General features: G+C 45.1%; 1 protein-coding gene across 2 annotated transcripts in view; it reads left to right on the forward strand.

Annotated features, from left to right (window-relative positions):
- WDR43 (WD repeat domain 43) overlaps positions 1-12,265 on the forward strand; it is a 481,702-nt gene that overhangs the window by 60,639 nt on the left and 408,798 nt on the right. Inside the window, exons 1-2 of one of the 2 annotated variants that reach the window (XM_078647515.1) lie at positions 5,299-6,867; positions 7,741-7,875. In XM_078647515.1, the coding sequence (XP_078503641.1) occupies positions 6,823-6,867; positions 7,741-7,875 (180 nt within the window). In that variant the 5' untranslated portion in view covers positions 5,299-6,822. Of the gene's footprint in view, positions 1-5,298; positions 6,868-7,740; positions 7,876-12,265 lie in introns of those variants that run through there. The other variant, XM_078647513.1, reaches the window with a different exon arrangement.

A 12,265-nucleotide genomic window follows, 5' to 3' on the forward strand; every position in this document is an offset into this window, starting at 1 on the left:
TCAGTTTGTAAGAACTCATTTTATTCTTAAATTCCAAAGTTATATACTGAAAGATCTATATCATAAATGGAACATATGTAGGATGCGTTAACAATACCAAACAGTTATGACATCTATGAAATAATCTCTGTACTAGACCGAAGTCTTGAATTGGCATGATTTGCTCTCTTCTGATCATTCAATAGTTTATTCCAGAGACCATCATAAATCAGATACTCCTTCTTTACTATGAAAACAATCCCACTTCACATACTGGGAACCCTTGCTTGTTCACTCTTCATAATTTTTCCCCTTCAAATTCACCCCAATCACCCTCCACTGTGAGCATAGGAGACCTGCTTGTGCTATGCTGCTTGTAATACTATGTATCTTGTCCAGCGGAAGAGTGAGTTTTGAAGCTGTAGTTTTTTTGACTACATAAGGATCTGCTGCATTTGAACATATATCACTCTGTTGCATAGATGGAGTTGAAATCTGGCAGATTTGACACTGACAAATTAAGTGGCCTCGCGCCTTTATTTTATCAACATTGCTTCCTTCACGAATACAGTGCTTCATGATATTTTTAGTGTGACGGCCTTGAAGCAGGCGCCGTACAGATTTATTTATTTTTTATTTATTTTGAAAGTTTTATATAGCGCGAACAAGATCTTTGCAGATATCAGAGCGCTTTACAAAAACAAGGGGTAAGAAAACAAGAGTGATTAATAGACTTTTGAGCAAAGTATAGTTGTAGGTAATAAATGAGTAGCAAAATAGGGTAGGTACATGGGGAGCAAAGTCAATCAGCTAAACCAATAATACAAATCGACAATCAGGAAAACGAATAGTACAAATAGGTGCAGAGTCTCAAATAGTTCCAAAGTAAAAGTTCAGGTGAATTTAGCCATGAGGATAGCTTTTACTTTCTTTAAAAATGTAGTGGAGGAGCTAAGCCTGGTTTCTGGAGGGAGTGAATTCCAAATCCTGGGTGCCATTCCTGAAAAGGAGCGTTTGTTTTTTCCTTCCTGAATCTACGAGGTTTCAGAAGAAGATTCTTTGTACTTCTAGTTGTTCTTGAGCCTCCAGATATTGTCAGCTTCTGAGTGAGGTAGCCGGGTGAGTTGTGGTGTACAGCTCTGTGTGTCATGCAGGCAATTTTCAGATGTATTCTGGCTTCAAAAGGTAGCCAGTTCAAGGATTTTAGGTCCGGGGAAATATAAGTGTTTTTTTGATCCAGTGATGAGTCTCGCTGCAGCGTTCAAAGAGGCTCTCGGGTGCAGTTGTAGATAGGGGGAGTCCGCAGAGGGCGACGCTACCATAGTCTAAGCGAGGAATGACTAGGGCTTGTACTGCAGTTTGGAAGTCCTTGGCTGGGAGGAAGGGTTTAAGTTTCCTCCGGGTCGTCTGCGTACATGTGAAAGTGTACATTAGATGCTTGTAACAAGGTGGTGAGGGGTTCCATGACCAGGTTGAATAATGTTGGGGGTAGAGAAGATCCTTGTGGGACGCCTAATGTTACAGGCACTGGTGGGGACATCAAGTTGTTGCTCTTGAATTTCTGAGACCGGTTATGCAGAAAGGAGGTGAACCACTTGAGAACAGTCCCAGATAGACCCATTCTGGTGTTTAACAACTCGAGTGAGTTCTCGTGTTTGACTGTGTCAAATGCTGAGGAGAGATCAAGAAGGATGAGGAGGCAGGTATCGTTTTGATCTAGGATTTGGAGTGCGTCATCAATTGTGTGTCATAGCAGTTTCAGTACTGTGCCCTGCTCGGAAGCCTGATTGAGGGTTGAGGAGGTCAAATTGATCAATGTGTTTTGTCAATTGGAGTTGTACGCATTTTTCCAACAGTTTGGCAAGGGTGGGAATATTGGTAATAGGACGGTAATTGTTTAGGTCAGTAGGGTCAGCTGTTGGTTTCTTGAGTATAGGTGTGACTTGTCCAACTTTGAGGGAGTCGGGGATGAGTCCTTGTTGAAGTGAACTGTTAATAATTTTGGTCCAGAGTATGAGGAGTAATGGGATGAAGTCCTTTACAGCGTTTGCAGGAAGGGGGTCTGTGAGGTGATTAGAAGGTTTCAATGTGCTGAGCAGTTTGACAATTGTTTCTTCTGAGTAGGTGTCAAATCAAAGGATGACCATGCAGCATTGTTTTTTGGTTCAGTGGGTGTTATGCTGTGGGGGTTGGAGTAAAGACTTACGTCATTGCGGAGATCGCTCCTTATGTTATCAGTCTTTAGATTAAAGAAAGCAGAGAAGTCTTCACAGGATGGTATATCGCCTATTGTGCTATGTGAATGTTGGGGTTGTTCCTTGGATTGTGTTTTGATTGGTTCAAACAGTTTTCTTGGCCGTTTTTTTTTCGCTTGATCGAGCTGGCGGCTGAAGAAATCTGATTTTGTGCGCTTGATATTCCTGAAGTAGGCGTTTCTCTTTTTCTTCAGAGTTTTAAGGTGCAGTGCCGAAGGGGCTGATCTCCAGGTGCGCTCTGCCATTCGCATGGCCCGTCGATCTTCGTTGAGTCTACCATCGTACCATGGGTTGGAGTTCTTAGTGGAGACTCTTTTCAATTGCAAGGGGGCGGCCTCATTGATTATTGAGGTCATAGAGTTGAGGTAGTGGTTGGTCAAAGATTGAACGTCAAGAGCGCCGGTAGGGGGAAGGAGGTTATTGCAGCTGTGGGAAGGTAAAGAGTTTGGGTTGAGTTTCTTCAGGTCCCTTTTCCAGACCTTGGATTTGGTGGCTTGAACCGGGTTAAGTTTAACTTTTTCATTGATGAAGAATGTGATAATGTGGTGGTCTGACCAGTCACAGGGTTGGATTGACCCAAGCTGGGTAGAGTTCTCTTTGGAGATAAGGTCGAGGATAGAGCCTTTATCGTGGGTCGGGGTGTTGCAGATTTGGGTGAGGTCAAGAGCGTTGAGGTAGTTTTTGAGACTATTTACCACCGCGTCATTGTGATCGTTCCAATTGAGATTGAAGTCACCAAGGAAAATTTGAGTGTTTTGCCGTCCGGAATTGGTTGAGATTGTGTCCATGAGTTGTTGGGTGAAGATGAGGTTGTCCCCAGGTGGGTGGTAGATGACGTGTAGAGAGCATACAGGTTTGCTCTCGCTGATGACATCGAGGCAGATGTATTCACAGGAGGAAAGTGGGGGGGAGGTGACTCTAGTAACAGAGAGGTTGCACCTATAAATACATGCGATTCCACCGCCTGTCTTGCTGGACCTGTCAAGTCTAATGATGTGGTAGTTGGGGGGAAATAGAATATCCAAGATAGGTGTAGAAGATTCAGTTAACCAAGTTTGTCAGAATGGTTAGATCAAGGTCCAGTGTTTTGATGAGATCAGCGATGTCGGAGGAGTGTCTAGGGGCCGACCTGCAGTTGAGAAGTATGCATTTGAGCCTGGGGGTGCAGAGGGTGGTAGAGGGTTCTAGAGTGAGGGGGACTTTTTTAAGGTTATTTGGGACGGAGCCTCTGTTGTTTTGTGTGGGGTGCCTAAGGGGGTTAGAGTGAATTGTGGGGATGGAAAGGTGTGTGGTGGCTGAGTGGTTTTGGAGAACTGGGTCATATGAGCGGAGGAGAGTAGGTATGTCGTGGTCTGAAAGTGGATTGATGGTGCATCGGGAGCGGTTGGTGGGATTGCGAGCGGGGATTGAGGTCCAGTGTGGGGAGTTTTGTTTGAGGGTGAGTAGGATGGGTGGGGGATTTGTTAGGAGGGGAAGTGGTGGTGGGTAGGGGGTGTCTGCGTTGTGTGAAGAGTAACTCTTTGAGGGTGTGGAGATCTTCTTTGACTTGGAGGAGAGTGGACATAATCATGTCCAGCGTGGGGTTGGGAAAGGGGTTGGGGATGGGCACTAAAGGTGAGTAAGTGTCTAGGTTACTGAAGTGGGGGGGGAGGGGTGTGGTGGTGTTGCAGGGGTTGGTGATATTGGTGGGTTGGTGTTCGGAAGGGTAGGGAGGTTGGGGGGAAGGGTGTGGTTGAGTTAGGGAGGAGGTTAGTGGTATAGGTGAGGGTGTTGGTTGTAAGAGGGGTAGGAAAGTGTTGGGGGGGGGGGAAGGGTGTGAGAGGATTAGTAGGGGGGTTGGTGTTATTGGGCCGGGAGTAAGTGGTAGGAGGGGGAGGGAAGTTGAGGGATGAGTGTAGGCTGGGGGTTGCGGGGTGCAGGTGAGGTAGTGGGGACTGAGAGCGGGGGGGGAGGTTGATGGATGGATGAGTGAGGGCTAGGGGTGTCCAGGGTGCAGGTGAGAAAGGGGGGGCTGAGAATGGGGGGAGGAGTTGATGGATGGGTGAGGGCTAGGGGTGGCGGGGGTGCAGGTGAGGTAGTGGGGACTGGGAATGGGGGGGAGATGGGAGAAGGTCCTGTTGTGGGGAGGGTGAGTGCAGTTAAGGGAGGTGGGGGTGTTCTGAGAGTCTAGTTGGAAGTGGGAGGGGAGGGTTATGTTGGGGGTAGAAGGGGTGGGGGTGGGGAGGGTGTAAGAAGAGGAGTGATCTACGCCTGCGATTGAGGGATGTGCGGTGACTGTAGCGGGTGGGTGATGGAGTAGAGTACTGGGGGGAGGGGGGGAGGTGGGTGTTAGTGGTAGGAGGCGCTGTGGAGTCAAGGTTGTTAGGATTGGAGGCCAGATGAATTGGAGTCTGAGGGTTGGAGGTATATTCTTTGAAAGTGGGGAACAGGTTGTCGAATAGGTCAAGGTTCCTGTCTGTGGATTGAATTAAGATAATGCCATTGTTGTAGATGGTGATGGTTGCTTTAGCTGGGAAGAGTTGGGATGGTGTGGTGGACAGTGTTAAGCCGTGGGCGGAGATAGTGAGTAAGGTGAGGTACGCTTTTCTCCATTGTGCTCTACGTGTAGTGTATAAGATGATATCGGTGCTCTTGGCTCCATTGTGTAGTGAGAAGTAGGTGTCTACAAAGGGGGTTTCAGGGTGGGACTTCAGGAAGTTGTGTTTAAAATGTTTGGCGTTTTTTTGGGAGAACTCGGGGGGGGGGGGGGGGGGGGGGCTAATTAATTTTATATGTGTGCTTGCCCGTGGGTTCCATGTTGGGAGTAGAGGTGTAGGTAGGTGAAGGAGGTTGTGTGGGTAGGTGTAGATAAAGAGCTATTGTAAGTGCAAGTAAGGTGGTTAGGCTAAAAAGTGAGCATGAAGGAGTAGAGAATGTGACTAGTCTAAAATGGCCTCTTCCTTAGGCATGGTAAAGTATAGAGCATTGACTAGTCTAAGATGGCCGCCAAGTTGGGGAGATAGAGACAAGTCTTGTAGTCCTTTTTTGATATTATGTTTTGAGACCAGTTTCAGTTTCTAATCCAGGGCAGACCGAGTAAGTCCAATTTCTAGCTTGCTGAGTGGGGAGTCCTATGTCTATTTTGAGGATCACAGTGCCAGGCAAAGTTTAAGCTTTGTGAGGGTCTGGTAGAAATGGAGGCTGTTTATTGTTGCAGATTTATGACCCCAGCCATTTTGGGCAACAGATCTCAGAGGGGTAAATTGTTGAAAATCTGAAAATTAAAAGCGGAGCAGAAACAATACCTTGCCATAGTCCTGTGCATCAAATTGCTGGTGTTCTCGGCAGTTTATTGCACTCCTCGTGGGAAACAACGTTGTGTGCAATGTCTTCTGGGACGATCTGCGGGTCTACTCACGACTATCTCGGGAGCAGCAGGGGGCCTTCATGAGAGCCACGAGGAGAAGACGACGACGACAACCAGGAGCGGAAGCATGAGGGCAGATCTGTGCCGCAAGTGTCAGGATCATCGTTGCAGGCGGCGTGCAGCCGAGGGCCAGGACACCATCGTCGATGGGAGCAGGGGCTGCCGTGTAACAACCGGTGGGAGCAGGGGCTGGGGGGCACGTCTGGTCAGGAGCCCAGCCCGCCTCGATAGCTGCTGTCGTGTGTTGCTTCAGGACGCTCAGTGAGGCACTGCGGAGTGCCGTGCAACAACCAAGGGAACAGGTCGGGAGCCCGACAGATGCCGTGTGTGATCCCAGATTGCTCCGTGAAGAACTGCCCAGTCTGCCCCAGGGCTCCACACCAACTCTGCCAACGGCGCGATCACTTCAGGCGTAGACAGTCATCAGCAGTCCGGCGAGGGTGACCGAATAGCCAGGCACCTCCGATGTTCAGAGCAGCTCCCCAGAGCAGCTCCCCAGCAGGCACAAGCTCATCGATGAAAGAAGCGCTTGTGCTGGATTAAAGCCAAAATGACTACAATCCAAAAAGACTTTTGGATCCTGCGCTGCCCTGTTTTACAGATCGTGCAACTAAAAAAATCTGTCTGTAGCAGAAGGCAATATTTCAAATTGAAACAAATACCGCTTTAATGTTAAAAGATGAGGCTTGGCTAATACTCAGTGTGTAGTGCGATGCCTACCTATACAAGCTGAAGTTTTTTTTAAAGTGTTCAAGAGAAGCGAACCTTACAAAGTTTAATGTTGCATGAAGGACCTTAGTTTTGAGGGAGTTAGTCACCATAAGTTAGGAGAAAATATCAGAAAAGTTCAGGGAGTCTACAATGAACATTTTGATTGCAAACATGTAGTCAAAGCAACACAGTTAGAATTGGCTGTGTCAGAAACACGTTATACCTGAAAGGGTGGGGGCATACTCTCCAAACCTTGCAAAGTTTAATAGACCTTAAGTGACTGTAAAATTGGGTGAAGGCAAAATCTGACATATTAGCAGCCAGATTATCCAGATGCAGCAAGATCTTGCATTCAAACTCTAACTTGTGTGAAGAGACCATGCATTCGTGCAAGTGCTTGTGGAATTAAGTGAGTGTTGGGCCTGAAGGGCTGAGTTCTATTACCTAAAGGGAGGGCGGAAAAAGAAGAGGATGGGAACAACCTCCTCTTGGAGTATCCCTAGCAGTCATTGTGTGGTAATAGTTCTCACTTGGCTGCCATTATTATGAAAATTATTACCTTACCAAATTGATGATTTTGTTGACCCATTTTACGCATAGATTTGCTTGTTACAATTTTGTATGTTATCTGGGTTAATATAAATTCAGTTCTTTCAATATTGTTTTATTTTGTCCTTCGGTAAGAGGAATGTGTAGTGTCTGCATATAGTGTTATAGTGTTTGTGTGTCTATCATCATGTAGTAGAAATCCATTCTTTGAGCTATGGCGGAGCTAAGGATTACACTAGGATCATTGGGAGAAGTGAAGCCACAGTTCAGCTTCCTGCTAGAGTTGCTAAATTTAGAAGTTGAATTTGCTTATTGGAGAAGTGTGGCTCAATGGTTAGAGCAGGCAGACCTTGATGCAGAGCTCTGGCCAGGGACTAGGGTTCGATTCCCACCTCGGCGGGTCTCCGGCTCATTAATTCCCCTGACTGGATATTCTCGCCTCAGTGCCTGTTCTGATCATGGGTCCCACGCTGCAACTCTGGGCAATAGCTTGCTTAGTCTCCACAACGGCCCCAAAAGCGCTGGGATGCCTGGCTGCACCTGGGGGGTACCCAGGAGTGGACATTTCCCAGGAAAGCCAGGAAGGGTTCCTAAGCGGACAGCGCCGGGACACCTCCGGTGGAGGTAGCTGTGCGCTTTACAAATTCCGACATTTTTTTAAATTTTTTATTTGCAATAATTTATGCAGTAGGGTACTTGAACCGGACCATAGTGCATCTGTAATAAATAACGTGTCTATGAAATTATGCCCACTCTGTGATTTCTTCCTCCTGCAAGAATGATCTCTTAACACCATGCCAGTTTTATTAGTCTAATTGTTTTCTTGTCTTTCTGTTTTAGGAGGGCCCACAAAAGAAGAAAAGGAAATCCGAAGCTGCAGAGTCAACTGGACAGTTTGATTTGTTGGCTATTGGTACAGCAGTCGGCAGCATTTTATTATATAGTGTTGTAAAAGGAGAACTACAGAGCAAGCTGGTAAGAACTGCATCTTCTTACATTTAACTTGTAGGTCACTTTGCTATGGTGACCTTATAACAATTACCTGCACTTTATAATTAATAGCTTTATCATTTGTAAAATCAGCTTACATATCTTACTGGGAGCTGAACCAACTGAGCTTTTGGTTTGCATATACAAATTTTTCCATCTGAACTAATCTTTTGGCTAAGATGTCTTTTTTGCTTTATATTATACCTAATTTTAAATATGTAAATACATTGATTTCACAGCTTTGCTTGAAACTGGCTGTATCGGGCATCTATGCATTGCACATAGTTGTGATTTTGGGCTACAGATGGAGATCAAGTTATTTAAGACTAAGCCGTATATCTAAACATTCTAGTTATTAGTGGAATTAGATATATCAATGTACTCAACTAATGACAAGCACTGGCATAGCCAATAGGTCTAGCTTTGGGACCTTAGTCAGAGCTGTTGGCTTTGCCAATGGCTTTAAGCTATGTTGTAGAGCATCGTGGTTAATCAATCAACCAACCATTGAAAGACAGAAGGTATAGCCAACAATACCGAAAATGTGACCTGAAATCTTCTGAAATGCCAGTGGCAAGTGCTTCTTATAGGTTTTTGTGCATAATGGCAAAGCCTTAATGACAGGAAACTTTATGGTGGTTCCAGCTCTAACCCAGAAGGCGCTTGAACATCTGTCTTTGATTTTCCTTACAATAACTGCTCAGCTTTTCATGTATGGAAATAGACTTCCACCTCTATAAAACTAATATCTCTGAGTGGGTTCTGATCTTATTGTGTATTATTACTCTAGTTTCAAAGTGTATCCAGCTTCTAAACACACTATTGTCACGTCATTAATTTGGGAGTAGCTTGATATGGTAATTGGAATACATTAGTACCTTCGGTCTTTGGACAATGAAAGACGACACTACTCAACATTACCGTATGACCAAGAAAAAGTTGCACAATACACCATGACATGGTTGGATTTATTAAATGTATTTCCATGTTCCAATACATCTGAGGCACCAAAAGTACTTCTGCTTCTTAGTAGTTTGTGCTGGCTCTGAACCCAATTCTGTGTCTGGCTACCAGGGTACATACAATTCCTAGTTGCTAATTTCAGCACCAAGGAAGGGACAGCGTTTTCTTTTGTATAGTAGGTTCTCTGCCTGCAATTTCTTTCAATGCAATGAGAGAATGGTCCATACCTACAAATCTCTGCTGGTGATGATCTGATACATTCCTTTGATACCCATCTTCTGCTTACAAATGAGAAACATGGGAGGAATTAGCCATGCAATGTTTGTCAATCCAAGAGGAGAATCCCAGATGATGAAGCATGCCACCTTTGGGTGAGGGATCACGTTCTGAAAGGGATTATCCCACAGATATTTGTGTGTTTTTTGTCAGTGTCTCTGTCCATTCACTTTTCCACATCAGACCCACGGATTTTATATTTAAGTATCAAATTGGGGATGTAATCCTTTGCAGGTCTATAAAAAATGTCCCTGGGACCGTCCTCATATTCTTTTTTGTGAAACAAACCGTCTATCCCCAGGCATCTTTGAGGTAAGATAAATGTAATGGCTAGTGTCAAGTCGTCTTTCTGGTAATGGATTGACAGGAACAACTTTGCTGCAGGCCTTCTTCCACAACATAGCCATTTATTTTCATGATGACCACAGACTTGAGGCTGGTGTGTGCACCTTCAGGAGCTCTTGACCAAAGGACTGTCGGTCCAAGTAGAAACAAAACTGCACATTAATGTTCCCGAGCATAGAGCCTTAACCAGGGGCCGTGCCTTGTTCGTGCTCTGAATTTGACAGTCATCAGTGCTCATTGGGACAGCCTACAGCAAATCTGTTTTATATAAACAGGCAGCAGGGTACGTTCTCACAAGCACTATCAGAAAAAGCACACCACTCGGACAAGATCACTTCAATATGGCATTTCACTGAGAGTAGAATATCTTCTAGTAAGCAGCAGCAGAGGGAACTGGATGAGTTGAGACTGAACCAACAAACTCTGAAGAGGATATTTGTGCTATGGGAGAACCCAGACTGGAATTTATTTTGTTTAGAATGTGAGATGTATTTATTCCGATCTTCAGCAAAATGTTGATTATTCCTTTACGCTGTTGCACCTTATTCCATGGATATTTTCCAAGATCAAGAGAATGCTTGCACCATCCTGGCGGGCCCACCATGGCCCATGCACTACTGATATTAGGACCTCCTTTAACTGTCTATTGCTGCTCTGTTATATTCTGTATAAAGCTTGTTTGTGAATTTGGCGGGATGTGGCATGCAGTCGATCTGGCTCGCAACAGCTCTACCCTGCATCACAGCTCGAACATTTAGTTGGAATGTTGAGTGGTGAGGCGACGGTTGGAGGTGCCTGTGAGCTGCTGCCCTCAAAGTATTGGACTTATTTTGAATAAATCTTCATGCACAAGTCTGCGGCGGAATTTGTTCCCTTGTGATATTGGCGACGAGCTGGAAACTGAGCCTACGTGGGCAGTGTTCACTTACCAAAGCAGTGATGGGGCGAACAAAGTAGCATGGCTTTTCTAAATGTTTTGCTTTGTACTTCCGCCAAGTTAACATATTGCTATCACTTGAACACTATAGAAACAGTGTTGCAGCCTGTTACCTATCTAATTTGCGGTGACAGGCAAACCTACATTTTATTCTCTGTTGAGGTGACCAGCATTTAGTGTTCTACATGCTCCATTCCTAGACACAGCATCCATTATTTAGGAGTTTGCTGGAGATTATTCAATTCTCTCTGCCTGTTACACCAATTTGTGGTGTATTCGATGGTGAAACACCTAGAACTGTTTTGGTACATGTTACCTGTTAGGTAGAAGTGAACATAATTACTGCTGACTACTTGTTCAGCTTATTACTGTGGGACATTGCGGTGTCTAGCACACTATTGGCATATTCATCTCTGGGGAGTCAAAGTATTTGGTGTCACTATGCAGACCATTAACCCCCCTCCACCATTTTTACAGTCTCCATGGGAGCCCACCGTTCCTTGGGAAGAGTGGGTTCAAGCATTCAATGCATTTATTTATTTTGAAAGTTTTATATAGCGCGAACAAGATCTTTCAGATAACAGAGCGCTTTACACAGGCAGGTGGGTAGGGGAACAAGGGGGCGCATAGTAGGGAGGTAGATCATCAAGTTCATGTACATAGCAAAAATATTACGTATAGTACAGGTATGAGGTAGCAAGGCATAGTTGGAGCGTAAGTCATCAAAACGATGTAAATAATACAGAAATAGAGAAAAAACTGATATGAGGGAGCAAAGGATCTAAGCACTGTAGACTAATATAAGTCAAAACACACGTGCATAGGCATATATAGGCTATATCATAATAAAATACTGGTAATACTGTTCGACGCAATGTAAATCAGACGAATTGTTCAAGTGTATTTAGCCATAAGGATATTTTTGACTTCTTTCTTAAAAAGAAGGGAGGAGGAGATGAGCCTCGTTTCAGGAGGAAGTGCGTTCCAGATCCTGGGTGCCATTCCAGAGAAGGAGCGTTTGTAAGTTTTTTCCTTCCGGAATCTCCGCGGTTTCAGCAGAAGATTGTTTGTGCTCCTGGTAGTTCTGGACCCACCAGAAATTGTCAACTTATGAGTGAGGTAGCTGGGTGATTTCAGGTGTATAGCCTTGTGCGCCATGCAGGCAATTTTCAGCTGTATTCTGGCTTCAAGAGGCAGCCAGTTCAAGGATTTGAAGTCAGGGGAGATATGCGAATGTTTTTTTGATCCAGTGATGAGTCTTGCTGCCGCATTTAGTGACGCTCTGAGGGGTGCAGTTGTCATTAGGTGGAGGCCGCAGAGGGCCACGCTGCCGTAGTCTATGCGAGGGATGACTAGAGCTTGTACTGCTGTTTGGAAGTCTTTTGCTGGGAGGAAGGGTTTCAGTTTCCTCAAGGTATTTATTTGGAAGTTCGCCCCCTTAGTAGCTTTGCTGATATGCTGCTGCATGTTGAGGTTGGTGTCAAGTGTTATGCCTAAGGATTTTGCTGAATCCACGATGGTCGGTTGGACATTGAGTGCTGTTAGGTGCTTAAGCCATGTTTGTGCGGAAGATATTTTCGTGGGAGGTGAGATTAGGAGGAACTCGGTCTTCATAGCATTGAGTTTGAGGTGGTTATCGGCCAGCCAAGATTGGGTGCTTCTGATCGTTGAATTCAGACTCAGGATGTCTTTGGGGGATTGTAACTTGCGATATATTTGAGTGTCATCGGCGTACATGTGAAAGTGTACATTGGATGCTTGTAGCAGGGTGGTGAGAGGTTCCATAACTAGGTTGAACAAAGTAGGGGATAGGCAGGATCCTTGAGGGACACCTAACGATACCGGTACTGGGGA

Source organism: Lissotriton helveticus, chromosome 6 (genome assembly GCF_964261635.1).
Source record: "Lissotriton helveticus chromosome 6, aLisHel1.1, whole genome shotgun sequence".
Classification (NCBI taxonomy): domain Eukaryota; kingdom Metazoa; phylum Chordata; class Amphibia; order Caudata; family Salamandridae; genus Lissotriton; species Lissotriton helveticus.